General features: G+C 32.1%; 1 protein-coding gene across 2 annotated transcripts in view; it reads left to right on the top strand.

Annotated features, from left to right (window-relative positions):
* LOC145693689 (phospholipid-transporting ATPase IF-like) overlaps nucleotides 1–17,172 on the top strand; it is a 278,001-nt gene extending 260,829 nt beyond the window's left edge. For both annotated transcript variants that reach the window (XM_081769946.1, XM_081769947.1), the window contains exons 22-25: nucleotides 3,745–3,890; nucleotides 6,033–6,136; nucleotides 8,099–8,261; nucleotides 16,369–17,172. In XM_081769946.1, the coding sequence (XP_081626072.1) occupies nucleotides 3,745–3,890; nucleotides 6,033–6,136; nucleotides 8,099–8,261; nucleotides 16,369–16,491 (536 nt within the window). In that variant the 3' untranslated portion in view covers nucleotides 16,492–17,172. The remainder of the gene's footprint in view (nucleotides 1–3,744; nucleotides 3,891–6,032; nucleotides 6,137–8,098; nucleotides 8,262–16,368) is intronic.
* Nucleotides 17,173–18,744: the final 1,572 nt, after the last annotated feature.

The following is an 18,744-nucleotide window of genomic DNA, read 5'->3' as shown; positions in this document are numbered from 1 at the left end:
ACCTCGAGTGCATGGGGTCCTCAGTTCGATCCCAGCTCGCGCCAAGTGAACTTTGTGGTGAAGACCAAGGATCTTATAAAATATAGGATCTGCCTTTACAACAAAATCTTGAAGCCATACGTCACAGTTTCGCCACCCCTACTCTGCCCACTCCGCCCAATAGGATCGCAATGTTTTGAGCCAATAGTCATGGCGGAAACGAAAGTAGCCAATCAGACGATGCAACAAACGAGAGTAGCCAATCAGACTTGGCGATGCTCGGTTATTTTTTTGGCTTCATTGATTTAATAGGATGAATATACATATGGGCAGATCCTCTATTTTACAACATCCTTGGTGAAGACAGTGTGCGTGGGTTTTCTCTGGGTTCTCCCGTTTCCTCCCACTTTCTTCATTCCACCATTTCATTTATTTCTCATCGTCGTCTCCTTTAGCCTAGCCGACATAAGCGTGGGACGTAATTCATTTCATTTGTGATGATCATGACACAAGAAACAAACTATTTTTTTTCTATTGTAGAACATAGAACTGTATTATATGAAAAAGAGTGTAAATACGCGAGTATCATGTTTTACAATAAACTTCCCAAAGATATAAGAGCTCAGGACTCTTTGTGTTAAATTTAAAAAACAACTCCAGAAATATTTATTACAACTCTGCTTGTACTCGGTAGAAGAATACAGGAATTGCTAACTACATTAAAATTTTACACGATCTATAGTAAATCAATGTCATTACTTGTTTTTAGAATTAAATATACCGTAGGTCTATGCAAATATTTCTATATATACTGTAAGTAATAATTAGTTAATATAACTTTATTTTAATAATGATATCTTAGAAAAATATGTATTTTCTGCTATTGGCCCAGGAACCGCATTCTAATAGTTTTCACCACGTAGGCCTACTTGTGACATCTAGCGTCAATCAGTTGAATTACGCTTAAATATGCATACCGCAATCAACATATATAAATCGTGAATTGTAAGAAATTCTTACGTGATATGAAAAAACTAGTGCCAGTTTCGGTTTCAGCATGTTCAAATACATATAAAACACCCAAAATTATAAAAACAACAAAACCTATGCGGCCCTGTGTTATTAACTTACGGTATGTAATTTACATTGTTATGGTTTCTTTTACTTTTGTGTTTAGATATAAATGACGTGTTCACTTCAGATGCATTGTAATAGAGTGTTAAATGTATGAAAAAAGGACGCAAATAAATACAATACAATACATCTCTTATCTTGTACGTATTCTTATCTTGTATCCACAGTTGAAGTATTTGGCTGTTAAATAATGTAAGTAGTTTCTGCTACTTTCACCAACAACTCCTTAAAAATTGCTACACAGTGATCCATTGTGGTTTCTTCCTAACTGTGGAACTGTCCTAGAAGAAAATACCATTTCTAGGAAAATTAGTTTTGTTGAAAGCAATGACCAAATTCCAGAAAAAAATGTACCGATGTACTGTGTTAGTGATCACATTTTAATGCGGAACTCAATTTGTGGATTTAATAATACAAGTTCAAAAAAGGTTTTTCCGTTTTCTGTATTTTGTAATACAACACTTGTCTGCTTTTCTGAACGGAATCCCTTATAGAATATTGCTGATAGTTTGAATATGTTAGTTTATTTGAAAGAAATAGTAGCTGACCAAATATTTTTTTTTCTATATAAATTGGTTGTTAATGATTTTTGATAATACTGACACTTACGAAAGTTAGAAACAATACCAATAAAGTCAAATTAAGGTCAGATCTAAAAGCTAGCATTTGAAGAATTCGTCTATAACACGAATATATTCCACTTATAATAGTCTTTTATGTAAATGCAAGGATTTAGACTTCAGTCCTCCGTCTGACAAATGACTACAGTTACTTAAGCGAGCGTGGAAAGATTGTATATATGCTTTGTACGGAGCTACTTATTATATATTATGTTTGTATTAATAGGTATGTATTTCGATATTCATGGTTTCTTTTTCCACTTCACTTTCGGTTCTTCTGTAATTGAGCACTTTCTAAAGTAATGTATATTCAATTGTATTATTGTGCATCTTGATATGTGAAAATCTATCTAATCTTTCTTTAAATTCAGTGATTTTTCTCTGTTGGAGATAGACTTGTTGAAGTAAATACATAAAAAGATAAATTTAAAAAATGTACATCAATGCTATGACCCAAAATTTATCTTCGACTTGCTACATCGTAACATTTTTTGTTGACCATAGCGTCTGAAGGAGGTCCGGAATAGGGTTGCCAGGTTCTTCAGATATATTTTTTAATCATTTTTAGCAGAACAAAAAAATACGTGATATTGAGAATTTATATATAATAAATACATATATGGCTTCACATAGTGGCGTGGAATATTTTTAACTACAAACTGGGACAGTTTCGTTACAAATACTTGCTTCGCGTAAAACGCAAAAAAGTGTAGTACAATTCCGGGTAGGAGCTCATATAGTTCGGATCCCATGTTCAGATGTAGGTCCATGTCTCGTGTAGCTTCGGTGTTGAAAGGGACTCTAAATTCAAATCCAACTAACCAAGTATATTACACAAATTTTTGTTGCTTTTTAATTTAATTTCATAAAAACTTTGCATCTCTTTAACAGTCCCAGATCCTTGCGTTCAGAAAATTCTTGCAAAACATACCGAAATTCACTAGCACTTGGAGTCTCACTTTTTACTAGTTGACAGTAACTTCTGTTCCTGACATCAGGATATCACAATTGATCGAAATTGCAAAATGATCGATACGGTGTGGACAGGCTAAAACCAAATTATCCTTAAACATAAGGTTGGGGTGCCGGTTAGGTGAGAAGCAAAAGCACAACCTGTTGGACTTTCTCTTTGAATGCTTAGCTACATCTTTGGGTTGCGTTGTTAGGTGTTTTGAGAAATTAGTTTCTTTAGTTACTGTTTGTGAGAAATTAGTTCATCTAGTTTACTTTTTGTGAGAAATTGGTTCCTCTGGTTTACTTTTTGTGAGAAATTAGTTCCTCTGGTTTACTTTTTGTGAGAAATTAGTTCCTCTAGTTTACTTTTTGTGAGAAATTAGTTCCTCTAGTTTACTTTTTGTAAAAAAAAAATAGATCCCCTAGTTACTTTTTTGTGAGAAATCAGTTTCTCTAGTGATATTTTTCCTACCAACTCATAAAAGCATTTTAGATGTCCAGGTCTATCATTTCTTTCACTTATTAAAATAAAATGGAAGAAATCGGTTATACATGGAAAATAAGAGCATGCAACATAAAACGTGCCAGAAAAATTAAAATTTATGAGGAAAACATAAGATTTGACAATTCTACCCCGGACATTATACCATCTAGCGTTTTCAGTTTATTTCTACCTGAGTAGAATAGCTTTTTATAGTTCAAGGGCGCCATATTTAGAACACACTATATAATATATTACAATCAAACCGGACTTAAGACACTGAAATCACTAGAAGAACTAGTTAATCTAATTACCCTGTGACATCCCTAATTCTAAGCGATTTCGAGTCCTTTCTAACAATAACATGGTAACAGCACTTAGCATAATATATGTATGTCTTTTGCGTGGCAAGTGTAGTCAAATAAAATTATCAATGTTTTGTTAATATATTGTTGTTGCTTATAATATTGTTTAAGTATTATGCTGTATCAGTCAATAATATATTTATGATTCGCTTGGTTTAAACAATTCAAATAAAATTGTTGATTAGTAACGTGAATATTTGAATATTTGTAGGTCTGTGGCATTCTGTGGTTCTTTATTTTGGACTGCTGTTAGTGTGGGCTGACGGTGAAATTGGCTGGAGCAGTGCACACACATTGGACGCTGCATGTTTTGGCACCACAATTTTCCATTGTGTAGTTATGGTTGCAAACCTCAAGGTAAGTAACAAAATTTGTATACACTATTCAATTTACAACGTTATAAATGTATTTTATTCTTAGCATATTTGGAACAATGTTAGAAAAGTCTGATCACTGAATTGACATGGAATTAAATTCCAGTTTTTCTCTTTTTTAGGCGAATGTTCTGCCATTGAGCCAGATTCATGCAATTTATTCCTAGGCGTTTGCAGTAATTTTCTATTTCTTTTCAGTACTTATCCCAAATTGTTCTACTTTAATTTTCATCTATTATTTTAGACTTATTTAACATTTTTGATAATTTTCTTTTCTAAATAAACTATGTATTAAACTTTTCACCGATTATTCTAGATACATTATTCAGTAAATCTCAAAATATTCTAAATAAGCTGTTGTAGAAAAATTTTTGCCAATTGTTATACATACAGGTAAGTTATAGTTAAGAACTTTCACTATTATTTTTAATAAATTGTTGTGTATATTTTTATGTTATTATTTTAAATAAAGTATTGTAAATAATTTACATTTTTTCTAGATAAGCTACTTTCAATCTTTTATTGGTTATTCCAGAGGAACTATTGTAGTAAAACTTGTCATAGATTTGTCTATCCTAGATAAACGTTTATAGTAAATCTTACCGGTTATTCTAAATAAACCCATGTGTAGATCTTAACAATTGTTTTTCATAAATAATTGTATATTTTTTTTACAACGTTTGTAGAAAAATTTTCAGTACTTTTTCTAGATATACAGGTATAGAATTGGTTTCACCAATTATTTTTTCAACATCAAATGTTGTCGAAAATGTTCCCCTAAATGTCCTAGATAAACTGTCGTAGAAAATGTTTCATCGGTCATTCTGGATACAAACTATAGCTATTTTTTTTTTCAAATTCTACATAAATTAGTGCAGTAAGTTTCTCTCAATTCTAGATACTATTGTAGTAAATCTCACTAATTATTCTAAATAAGCTTCTGTAGAAAGCTTGTTGCTAATTGTTCTACATACATTATTTTAAAAAACCTTTTACGAATTGTTTTCAATAAACCATTGTAGAAAGTTCTTAATCAAATATTGTACATAAATGAATGGGAAAAAGTTTTTCACCAATTGTTCTACATAAACTATTGTAGTAGGTTTTTCACTATTATTCTAGATAAATATAATAGAAATCTTTCCACCAGTCGTTCTACATAAACTACTGTAGAGTTTTTCACCAGTTGTCCTAGATGAATATAATGGAAATCTCCACCAGTTGTTCTACATAAACTTTTGTAGTGAACTTTTCACCACAAACTTTTCACCAGTTAGAAATCTTTCCACCAGTTGTTCTACATAAACTTTTGTAATGAGCTTTTCACCAGTTAGAAATCTTTCTACCAGTTGTTCTACATAAACTTTTGTAGTGAACTTTTCACCAGTTGTTCTACATAAAATTTTGTAGTAAGTTTTTCACCAGCTGTTCTAGATGAACAAACATGAATTTTTCACCAGTTCTAGATAAACTATTGAAGTAAGTTTTTCACCGGTTTTTGTAGATAAACTATTGCAGTTAGTTTTTCGCCAATCGTTTTAGATAAACATAATAGGAATGTTTTCACCAGTTGTTTTAGATAAATTATTTTAGGAAATTTTTCTTCAGTTATTCTAAATAATTTTTAAAGGAAATGTTTCATCAATTGCTTTAGATATTCAACTGTAAAAAGCTTTTCACCAGTAGTTTTCTGTAAATGTGTAATATGTAGTAACGTATAATATAAATATAAATTGCATTCTAGAAGAATTATTGTGGAATGTACTTGATAAGATAATAAAGATTTTTAATGTAGCTTTAAAATTATGTGACTTACACGTTGTAACTTTTCTTTAATAGAAGTATGATGAAGTATTTGTCAATTAAATGTTTGTAAAAAAAAAAAAAAAAAAAATGGACAGACAGAGAACCAAAGCAACTTTTTGAAAGTACTACTACCTCCTTACCAATAAATAAATAAATAAATAAATGTTAACTGTAATGTTATAAGTTACAAACACTGATTTCGTTAATCTAAATCAATACTGGTGTTCTACTGAATGCTGTGTCAATGTTGTGGTTAATTTCCTAATTTGCTGATTGTCCAATAGGAATTGATGATTGAACTCTTTTTTTCTTCTTTCAGTTGTGGTTGCAGAGTTCTTATTGGACAGTAATTTTTGTATTCTCTCTAGTCATCTCAATGGTTGGCTTCATAATATTCGTCATTTGCTGCTCCGTTATCTTTCTGTAAGTATGGATGACACTAAGTCCATTTTAGCTTATGCGATTTCTCAGCTATTAATAATTGTGAACAATAAATGTTCGTTCATATTTACTACGGAATGTGGTCTTTCACCCATCTCTATTTGTCATTGTAGATCATCGCCACTTAATGTGAATAGAATACAGTCTACTCAGGGGCGTCATTTAGGGGGGCGGGCGAGGAATATTTTTACTTTAATCTATTGTCTATTAATATACTAGTACAAAACGTGAGTCTTACTTTGCGGTGGTACTCTTGTCTCCCTCAAGCAAAGTCTGAAATGACGCTCCTGCGTCTACTGTACAAATATGGCCGAGCAAAGACTGTGACTATAGTTGCTAGTGTTGTATTAGTTGTTGATAAACAATCTCAAAACCGCTCATTTTTGCTCGTTTAAAATTTTTAACATTTAATTATTTTTTTTTAAATACTAGGTGTCTCAAAAGTCCCCTGACACAGGATAACTCTGTTATTATCAGAATTATAACGAAACGTAAGAGAGAAAACCGTCTCCAAATATGATGTTTTCGATCTAAAGTGAAGGAATTCTTTTAAATCGGAAGAGCCATTTCGGTTGTACACTTTTTATGCGCCCAATGTTAAATGAAAATGCAACGTTGCCATTTACCAGGACACACAACGTAAGTGAATAAACTTACTGTTTAAAATGGAAGCTGCACGTTGCGTAAATGACAGTAACTTTATTCAGTTATGTTGTGGATCCAGGTAAATGGCAACGTTGCATTTTCATTTAATATTGGACGCATAAAGAGTGTACAGCCCAAACGCCTCGTCCGATTTTTAAAAAAAATCCGTTACTTTAGATTGAAAACCTCACATTTGGAGACTGTTTTTCCCTCTTACATTTTGTTGTAACTCTGATAACAACAGAGTTACCCTATGCCAGGAGACTTTTGAGACACCCTGTATATTGTGTGTCAAATTTTCGCTGATCACGTTTCAGCATTATCGACACCAAGGTAAGAAAATTCGACTCATATATATATATTTAAAATATATTTTAGAGTAGTAAAAATAAGTACTTTTGAGTTTATCAATGAGCATACTCTTCAAACGGTTAGTAGTACAATTATAATAATTGTGGAGAACAAAGGTTTTTTTTTTTCAGTATTGTTTCCCTCAGTAGAAGCTGATGGAACAAGGTTTTTGATATGGACATTGCATTTCTAACAACAAAATATAATTGTTTTCGATTAAGGGAAACATTTGTTCATAAAACTATTTTACCAAGATAGAAGATCGAAATTTACGTATTATTCATTCAGGTATTGTGAAAAAGTGAATAACGTACAAATACTTCATTTTTTAAATATTATATCATAATTGTAGTTAGTATAACATAAGAAGTTCAAAGGCAAAATTGGACTTTTTGCCTCTGAATATGGGATTTTATAATGTGACAGGTTGGCATCACCGGAACGATGTCCTAACGAGTTTCTTTTCCTTCTTTAAACAATTATCATCATCATATGTAGTTCTGTTTTACCCAACTCTTCGAGACACTTAATTCCCTTCGATTTGATCTAATATAATTGAGCAAAAAGAAAATAAGTTACTTGTTTATTCACACCCACTCCATAGATTTACTACTTAATTTTTATAGGTTAGGAGCCGCGGTGGATCAGTGATAGAGCGTTCCCCTCTGGTGTATGGGGTCCCTGGTTCGATTCAAGTCACGCCAAGTGAACTTTGTGGTGGACAAACACCGTGTGCGTGGGTTTCCTCGGGGTTCTCCTGTTTCTTTCCACATTCTTCAATCCACCATTTCATTCATTTCTCATCATCACTGTCTCCTTTAGCCAAGCCGGCATAATCGTGGGACGTAAAACAAAGATTTCATTTCATTTTTCATTTTATTTTTTGTAGAATTATTGTAGTCATAGAAAGAGTAATCTAACAATATTTTTTTTTATTGTTTATTCCAGAGATGCGTTTGGCTATGATATGTACTGGGTATACATCAGCCTTCTTTCGTCTCCTGTATTTTGGTTATCAACGTTTCTGTTAATAACAGTTAGCCTGCTCCCAGATTGTGTGATTGCTGCTCTCAAAGCGCCTGTTATAAACACGTGGAACCGTTTCTATAGGGTAAGTACAAATTGTAACAGCAAAAGGAGTCACCTGAAATACAGTGAATGCAATTAATATTTTATTCGTCAGATGGATAGGTGTGAGAAGGAAGAGCTTGTGTTTGGTCTGAACAGCCAATCTTAACACTGCTTCATACCTGCGCCATTTTAGTACTTTGACTCATTGATTTCTACGGGAAACTAGTTTCCTATTTACTTTGAAATTAACTTGAATGTTAATGGTTTGATTTTACTGATTTCTTCCTGAAATCTAGTTAAACGCCCACCTTACTTTGTAAACTTCAAATTTTCTTAGATATAATTTTTAATATTCAATAATCGAATTTATTTTTAAGTAGTATCAAATTTATAAATAATGCAAATTCATATTTACAAAGCAAGGAACGCTTAACTAGGCTTTATGAAGAAAATAAAATGAAGAAACGTTTAACTAGACTTGAAAAATAAAATGAAGGAACGTTTAACAAGACGTGAAGAAGAAACTGGTAAATGAAAATAACGTTTAACAAGCCTTGAAAAAAGAGTTAAATGAAGGAATGTTTAACAAGACTTAAAGAAAATAGTAAAATGAAGTAACGTTTAAATTTACTTGAAGAAGAAAACTGAGGGTACGTTTAACAAGACTTGAAGAAGAAGAAGAAGAAAAATGAAGCAACGTTTGGCTAGACTTGTAGAAGAAGAATGCAGTTAAATGAAGGAACGTTTAACTAGACTTGAAGAAAACAGTAAAATGAAGGAACGTTTAAATATACTTGAAGAAGAAAACTGAAAGTACGTTTAACAAGACTTGAAGAAGAAGAAAAAGAAGAAAAAATGAAGCAACGTTTGGCTAGACTTGTAGAAGAAGAATACAGTTAAATGAAGGAACGTTTAACAAGACTTGAAGAAAACAGTAAAATGAAGGAACGTTTAATAAGCCTTGAAGAAAACAATAAAATGAAGGAACGTTTAACAAACCGTGAAGAAAACAGTAAAATGAAGGAACGTTTAAATATACTTGAAGAAGAAAACTGAAAGTACGTTTAACAAGACTTGAAGAAGAAGAAGAAATTAAGCAACGTTTGGCTAGACTTGAAGAAGAAGAAAAAATACAGTTAAATGAAGGAACGTTTAACTAGACTTGAAGAAAACACTAAATTGAAAGAACTTAAGCAAGACTTGAAGAAAATAGTTAAATGAGGGAACGTTTAACTATACCTGAAGAAGAAAACAATAATCTGAAGGAACGTTTAACAACACTTGAAGAAAATAATTAAATGAAGGAAAGTTTAACAAGCCTTGAAGAAAACAGTAAAATGAAGGAATGTTTAACAAGACTTAAAGAAAATAGTAAAATGAAGGAACGTTTAAATATACTTGAAGAAGAAAACTGAGGGTACGTTTAACAAGACTTGAAGAAGAAGAAGAAGAAGAAAAATGAAGCAACGTTTGGCTAGACTTGTAGAAGAAGAATGCAGTTAAATGAAGGAACGTTTAATAAGCCTTGAAGAAAACAGTAAAATGAAGGAACGTTTAACAAACCGTGAAGAAAACAGTAAAATGAAGGAACGTTTAACAAACCGTTTAGAAAACAGTAAAATGAAGGAACGTTTAACAAGCCTTGAAGAAAACAGTAAAATGAAGGAACGTTTAACAAGCCTTGAAGAAAACAGTAAAATGAAGGAACGTTTAACAAGACTTGAAGAAAACAGTAAAATGAAGGAACGTTTAAATATACTTGAAGAAGAAAACTGAAAGTACGTTTAACAAGACTTGAAGAAGAAGAAAAAGAAGAAAAAATGAAACAACGTTTGGCTAGACTTGTAGAAGAAGAATACAGTTAAATGAAGGAACGTTTAACAAGACTTGAAGAAAACAGTAAAATGAAGGAACGTTTAATAAGCCTTGAAGAAAACAGTAAAATGAAGGAACGTTTAACAAACCGTGAAGAAAACAGTAAAATGAAGGAACGTTTAACAAACCGTGAAGAAAACAGTAAAATGAAGGAACGTTTAACAAGCCTTGAAGAAAACAGTAAAATGAAGGAACGTTTAACAAGCCTTGAAGAAAACAGTAAAATGAAGGAACGTTTAAATATACTTGAAGAAGAAAACTGAAGGTACGTTTAACAAGACTTGAAGAAGAAGAAGAAATTAAGCAACGTTTGACTAGACTTGAAGAAGAAGAAAAAATACAGTTAAATGAAGGAACATTTGACTAGACTTGAAGAAAACAGTAAACTGAAAGAACTTAAGCAAGACTTTTAAGAAAATAGTTAAATAAGGAAACGTTTAACTATACTTGAAGAAGAAAACAATAATCTGAAGGAACGTTTAACAAGACTTGAAGAAAACAATAAAATGAAGGAGCGTTTAACTAGACTTGAAGAAGAGAATAGTAAACTGGAGAAACTTTTAATTAGACTTGAAGAAGAAAACGGTAAAATGAAGGAACATTTAATTTGACTGGAAAACCGTAAATTGAAGGAACATTTAATTTGTCTTGAAAACAGTGAACTGAATGGACGTTTAATTAAACTTGAAGAAGAAACTGAAGGAACGTTTAAATAGACATAAAGAAGAAAAAGAAGAAAACTGAAGGAACGTTTAACGAGACTAGAAGAAGAAGAAAACAGTAAACTGAAGGAACGATTAACAACACTTGAAGAAACCAGTTAAATGAAGGAACGTTTAACTATATTTGAAGAAGAAAGCAGTAAACTGAAGGAATGTTAAGTGGACTTGAAGAAGAAAACAGTAAAATGAAGGAACTTTTAACTAGACTTAAAATAAAGGAACATTTAAGTGGACCTAAAGAAGAAAACAGTAAACTTAAGGAACGTTTAATTAGACTGAAGAAGAAGAAAACAGCAGTAAGTTGGAAGGAACGTTTAACAAGACTTGGGGAAAACAGTAAGATAAAGGAATATTTAACAAGACGTGAAGAAGAAAACGGTAAAATGAAGGAACATTTAATTAGACTTGAAGAAAACTAAAAGAACATTAATTTAGACTTGAAGAAGAAGAAAACTGAAGATACATTTAATTAAACTTGAAGAAGAAGACTGAAGGAACGTTTAATTAAACTTGAAGAAGGAAACTGAATGAGCGTTTAACTAGACTTGAAGAAAACTGAAGAAACGTTTAACGAGACTAGAAGAAGAAGAAAATGTAAACTGAAGGAACGTTTCATTACACTTGAAGAAGAAAATAGTAAAATGAAGAAACGTTGAACTAGATTTGAAGAAGAAAACAATAAAATTAACAATAAAATTGAAATTGATCTTACTTTTAAATAGAAAGAAAAAAGTGATTTCTTTATAAATTAATGAACTTAAAAATATCATTAAGCAACCTGTAATCTTTATAATTCTACTCCATATTGCGGGTAGATGTGTGCTACGTTGCAAGTGAAATTTTACAGATGTTTTTGTTATCATAGGCGACTTGTGAGGGAAGTCACACAGGTAAAAATTAAAGTTCTGTTTTTTTCATTTAAAACCAGAAAAGAAAATTTTCTTAATGTATTAATTGTTGTAGAGAAGAATTAGTATATTAGATAGTCTTTATTCCGTTATTTTTAAGCAATAAAATGTTTTACCAGTATGACTTCCGTTAAGAGATGCTCCCGGTTGTCATTATTAAGCAATGACGCGTATGTGACTGCCAAAACATATAAACAAAGGGGTTCATTTTGTTTTTCGTCAGCTCAAGTCAAAGTTTGTGTTTATGACAGGGAAATTAAACATCTTCATACTGGTAGAATTAAATTTCCATTGATGAGATTCTGTAGAAAAGTAACTGAGTGTCATGCCCTAACTGAATAACGTCTTTATTGTCTCTGTAAAAGATGAGAAAAGGAAAAAAATACACTAGATTCTCAAAAATAATATTAGACAATTAATAATTTCCTTCGTAGATATTGGATTCAGACGTGATTAAATCATTTTAACAAGTCGTGAATCTGAGAAACCTTAATAACCAGTTCTGGCGAACCGGATGAATGATACCACTGCTTTTCAGTCAGTTATAACGTATGTGTATCTTTCTTTACAATGTTCATTTGACTTTCTTCAAAAGTTTATATTCTCGAAACCAAAATTGGGAAGATTTTCATATTTCGATATGGAAAGCACATCTCAGGTGGCCAAAGAAGATTCACATTCGTTTGCTGTGATTCCATAATGGGTAAGAATACAAAGTTTGACAAGAGAGATGCGTAGGAATTTTTATTTTGAATAAGTCCTTTAAACGAAATACTTTAGTTTGTATAATATTTACCTGTACCGTGGGCAAAAAGTGCTCATAAATATGTAATATACTTAGTGGAATGTTCATTTTAAATTAACAGAAAAGAAGAATGTTTTTAATATATGTAAGAGATTATTATGGGATAGTTATGGCTATGTACATGTTATGTGTTGACCTAGTCAAGAAAATTTATGTATTTTACGGTCTTAAAAACAATATTTAAGACATATCAAGCAATAAAGGTGAGACTAATAATCTTTGAATATCTGAGTTGATTTGTGCATAAAGAAAAGTAATTATCGCTTCGTAACTGATATTTTACAAGACGAACCAGGTTGACGACGCTTTTCTATAGAGTCGTTATAAAAATTTGGTTTACCAAACCCGGGAACTTTTGAAAATTCAGTTCCCGAAGAAGGAAAGTAGGGCTGAATTTACTTGGATATTACCATTTATGAATACGAACTTAACCGTATTACGAAGCGGTAAGGTCATCAAACGAAAAATGGATAGTGAAATAGTGCAACAGGAATCTAATACCAGTAATCCAGGTGAAATTAGTGCAACACCAAGTTTGTCATCTGAGGATCGACTTTTGTTAGCTGTGCAGCGACAAATTATGCAAATGACGACTGAGATAAAACAAACCATGGAACAGAAGCTCAATGAATCTAACACAAACATGGAACAGAAGTTCTATGAAGCTAACCAGGCCATGGAACAGAAGTTCTATGAAGCTAACCAGACCATGGAAAAGAAGATAGAACTGAAATTTAACGAAGCTAGCAAGCAGTATGAAGAATTAAGTAAACGAATAGAACGGATAGAACTGAAATCTGACGATACGAAACAAACAATCGTCCAGGTGATGAACGACATATCCTCGCAGTTTGAAGAGAAGTTAAAAAGGTTAGCCGATGAGTGTCAAGAAAAGCACGATCATCAAAATCATGAAATCTGTGCTGTAAAAAAGGATTTAACGTTAATAGAATCTTCCGTTAAACATCAAAAGATCCAGTTGGCTACTATGCAGGAAGAAATTAAAACGTTACAGGCTAGAGATAACATTTATCGCAATAATCTGGGCAGTGATCGCTTCGAGTTTCCCCAATCACCGGATATAAATACGCCTTCGCCGGAATCTGAGGAGGATATTATATTAGAGGAAAATTGTCCGAAGATCACTGATGAACGAAATATAAATGGTATCATGACACAGCACGCTACGGACCGGAACAATCACACCACAAGAACAAGGAGTGAGAAAAGAAAGGTAAAGTTAAGTGTCAAGATGAGCGAAATCAAAGCCATGAGTAAATTTAGTGGTAAGTGCAATGAAAATGCTAGTTCTTTCTTAGAGAAGTTCCAAGACGAATGCAGTATAATGTCTATCGACCGATCACAATACATGAAATTAATACCCCATGTATTACTCCCACCTTGTTCCTTATGGTTTAAGGCAATACGTGATCACATTAGTACATATGAGGAATTTAAAGCGGCATTGATCGCGAATTACGAAAATGACTTTTTGCTGGCAAACAGAGATGCCACTCTTAGAAATCAACATTTCAATCCTCGATTGCACAAATCTATTGTAGAGTTTGTTGTAAATGTCTATAATGAATTAAAGGTCGTTAATCCCTTGCAATCGGAATCAAGAATAATTGCATCGATTCGCAATTTGCTTCCATTTAAATTACAGCAGATCTTATTTTCCACACAGTGTATGAGTTTCAGTCATTTATTAATGCTTGTACAATGCTACGAAACTCAATACCATGCTATGAATCTAACACAATCAGGAATGGGTAAAAATAAGAATAATTCAGATCATTTGGTCCCTGTTCGGAATTTGAATATCCGAAGTGTGAATAATAATGAACCGAACCTAAGACGAGTATACTCTAGCAATCAAAATGAACAAAATAGACAAGGCTATGTAAGGAATCCGCCTAACCTAATCAACCGAAGTAGACACAAAAATAATAGAAATACATGTCGAAATCCTAGAGATGCTATCAATCCTATGTATAGACATAATCATTGTTCACGAGATGGTACTTCGTATCCAAATTCAAATCACGATGAAAGACAGGTACAACCTAATGTAGAACCTAACCACGATTGTGCGGTACAATGCACTTTATTAGATTCATATGCCAGTGCGAATGTAACATGATTACTGTTAACGAAATTAGGTTAAACCCATGTTGGTTATAGATTCTTGTGAATTTTCGTTTTAAAGTTTGTGTTAATATTAATAATGAAAACGATGATCATAAATATTTGAGATGCATCTAGTTAAAGAGTTAGTAGCACCCAACATTCTTGATCAAATAAATAAGAATGAAAAATAACAATAATAATGAAAAATGTGTTTATTTAATAACAAAAAGGTGTCTTTTGTTTCTGTAAAATAAATTTATTTACTTCCATTTGATTATTCAAACGTAGGTTATGTTTAATTTTTATTCTTTCTTATTAATGTGAAGAATCATAATTCAATTTATAATTAGTTAAAGGCAAAAATTATTTTATATCAGATTGATTTGTGTTTAATTATCAAAGATTATGTTAAGAATAAGATCCATTCTATAAAATCAATTATTCAATGACTACCTTGAGTGAAATTCTTCTTTATTTTGGACATTTTAGTGCTACTATGTATACATTACAATTGCAACATCTAACTTATTTGTTATACAATGCGCCCGAAAAGAACAAATATTATTTGTCACATCATCGTTTGTAATAATGATCGAAACTAGTAATCTTGATAATTTGTGTTTCACCCTCGTTAATTATATTCCTAAGCGACGATGTTTTTTTTATGATAAAGAATAAATAATAATGTAATAAAAGAGAAATATTAATGAAATCAAAGATTTATTGTAAATGTATTTATGTGAATGATAATAACTAATATTTTATATATATATGAGGGATAACCAAAAAAAAATAATGAAGATATATACGAGGTGTGATCAAAATATAAAGAACATATGTAATGTACGAACATTAATCTAATCAGACCAGTGGTTCTTGAATATAAAAGCCAAGCCTACTCATGACTTTTATATTCAGTCCCTTTGGCGGGCGACATTTTCTATAACGAAATACTTTAGTTTGTATAATATTTACCTGTACCGTGGGCAAAAAGTGCTCATAAATATGTAATATACTTAGTGGAATGTTCATTTTAAATTAACAGAAAAGAAGAATGTTTTTAATATATGTAAGAGATTATTATGGGATAGTTATGGCTATGTACATGTTATGTGTTGACCTAGTCAAGAAAATTTATGTATTTTACGGTCTTAAAAACAATATTTAAGACATATCAAGCAATAAAGGTGAGACTAATAATCTTTGAATATCTGAGTTGATTTGTGCATAAAGAAAAGTAATTATCGCTTCGTAACTGATATTTTACAAGACGAACCAGGTTGACGACGCTTTTCTATAGAGTCGTTATACCTTGTACATGTATTATGTTCACAATTAATTTAGACATGGAGGTAAATTCGATGTGGATTTTAGTTTCTCTTAACGAATTAATTAATATATCATTGTTGAGGTGTTGTATATAAGTAATTTGATTTAACATTGTGTGAGTTTCTGAAAGCTAAAAATTCTAGCGGGAACGTCTCTAGGAAATGAAGCTGAAATCGTGTTTCCTATACTTTCAAGCGTCCCTGAACATTTCGAAGGAAAAATAGTAAGTTCATGATGGTCATTTTACATTTCCCTGCTTCCCGCAAGCTGAAATTCACACTACCCTAATGACTATATGCCATTCGTAATTCAGTTTATTTCTACATTATTTTCTGATCCATATAATGACTAATTTCAGTTTTGATTTTTATTTTCCAGTTTGTGCGACGCAGAACCTACAAAGGTCGCTATGTAACATTTTCGCTATTCTATGCCCGAAGGACAGGACGCCTCACTATCTCCAGTATGCATTTAGCAGACCGCAATGGGCATCTGCCATGAAGATATTTTATTTTAAATTTGGAGAGAAAAGAAAAATCTTCGAACAAAATCTACAAGATTTTTTTAAAGTAAAACTTTTTAACACCCACGACGGAAATTTAAAAGAAAATGATAAAAAACCAAAAAACACTTTGCCAAAGATTTGTAGAGTTAACTAGATAAATGCCTTAGTGTAGGAAGATGATTCCGTGGAAGTACAACAGAATTTCCATTCAACATACACATGGGTATCTTCTGGACATGCGAAAGATGTCCACAGGGTATCCAAAAATTGCATCCTATATGTGTACATTTTGTTGTTTGGGTATTCGCAGAGTTATTTTTCTAAAAGCTAATGTAAAGCGAGTTGCCATGTATAAGTTTATTCAAAAGAAAAGAGAGATTTTATTATCAGTGACGCAAATTATTGAGATTTCATTTATAAAGAGTTATTGTAATTTAGCATAATTAGAAAAAACTTTGTATTTTTGTATCTTAATTTGTTGAAGCAATTTATTGTTTAACGAAAGAGATTCCTCGAGATATCAGGGGTTTCAAAGACATGCATTTTGTGTATTCTTTCTTTCAACGCTCTGACCACTTATACGTATGTACATATGAAAAGTGCCATTTCTGTTTATATGAAAATAAATATTGTATATAATAGCATAATGTTGAAAATAAATAAAATATTTTATTGTATTTTAATTTTAACTTTCGTTATTTTGTTGGTAACGGTTTACAATAGGAGTTGATGTAAAATCTACAGGAAAAGAACTTTTTTTGGTGGGCAGAGTTTTTGTAGTACCTCGTTTTGCCGCCAGGAGCGCATAGATCGAACATTCCTGAATCAGTAAGCCGAGTGCTGTCGCTGAAGAAGGTCGGGACTAGTTTCGGCAGAGTTTAGAGTGACAACTGTTTCGTGTGACCACCGTTTTTGCAATGGCTGATTTTTGTGAAGAGCGTGTGGCAGTGAAATTCTGTTTTTTGCTCGGAAAAAGTGGAACAGAAACTCTTGAAATGTGAAAAACGGTGTACAAGGACGATGCTATGGGGAAAACTCAAGTGTTTGAGTGGTTTTCCAGTTGCAAAAATGGTGAAATGTCAATTGATGACAAACCTCGTTCTGGTCGTCCTTCCACGGCCCAAACACCTGAAAATGTTGAAAAAATTCATTGAATCATCAACGAAGATCGACGACGGACCATTGAAGAAGAAATTGTGGAGCTGTCGGGAATGACTTGGGGTTCAATGCAACGAATTTTGACAGAATATTTGGGAATGAAAAGGGTGGCTGCCAAATTTGTGCCACGACTACTGACTACTGACTGCTGAACAGAAACAAAGTCTCGTACAAGCATGACATGTGACTTTTCCTTTTGTTTCCTAAAATGAAAAGAGACAGGAAAGAGTTTTTTCTGATGTTGCTGAGGCGAAGGAAAAAAAAAAACGACGAAGGCGCTGTCAAGTATAACTAAAGATGAATTTAAACAATGTTTTAAATAAAAGATTAAGCAACTGTATTAGTGCAAGTGGAGAGTACTTTGAATAGGATTGAAGGTTTGTTCTTAAAATGTGAGTAAGTTAGTTCAAAAAATAAAATATGTTTCTTTTAGGTACCTCCTCGTATATAATAGTAATTTGACAGAGCAGGCTCAAAATCCGATAGAAAGATAGGCTTGAAGATGACTTGGAGGAGAAGGATGGAAAAAAGAGGAGGTAAGAAAGAGAGAATTATGGAAGAAAGGAGTAAGAGAAGAAAATGCTGACCCTGTATAAACAACACTAAGTTTTGCACGCGTAGGACAAAATCCCCTTTTTCCAAATTCATTTTTACTACTTTCCACAACTTCTTCCATTTCAAATTCAACACACTACTAGATTAAAGCTTACTGTGAACCGAATTCAGGAAATGCTGCTTACATACTAGCCGTCACTGTTGTTAGTGGTTAATAAGAGTACAGCATTAATATAGGTTTTAATTTTGTATATAAATACATAAATCCTGTTCCCTCTCTTTATTTTCCTGGGCATTGGTCAATCAAAGTGCAGCATGAGTTAAGCAACTAATTTTGTGAATAAATGCCTGAATTCGTCTCCCTTCCTGTTTTCGTGGAAAAGATTTTGTCTTACGTGTTTTCTTCCTCTTTTTTTCTTTTAATTTTTACTTATTTATCAAAGTAACAAGCAGATGCCCAATTTCAGTATTGAAACATTACAACACATTTCTATCAATTTTATTAAGTTTTCCATATAATTTGTTATACGTAGCAA

The sequence above is a fragment of the Thermobia domestica genome, chromosome 8, assembly GCF_964235325.1.
Source record: "Thermobia domestica chromosome 8, izTheDome1.hap1.1, whole genome shotgun sequence".
NCBI classification, from domain to species: domain Eukaryota; kingdom Metazoa; phylum Arthropoda; class Insecta; order Zygentoma; family Lepismatidae; genus Thermobia; species Thermobia domestica.
Note: the sequence above shows the minus strand (reverse complement) of the source record. Positions and strands in the feature narration are given on the sequence as shown.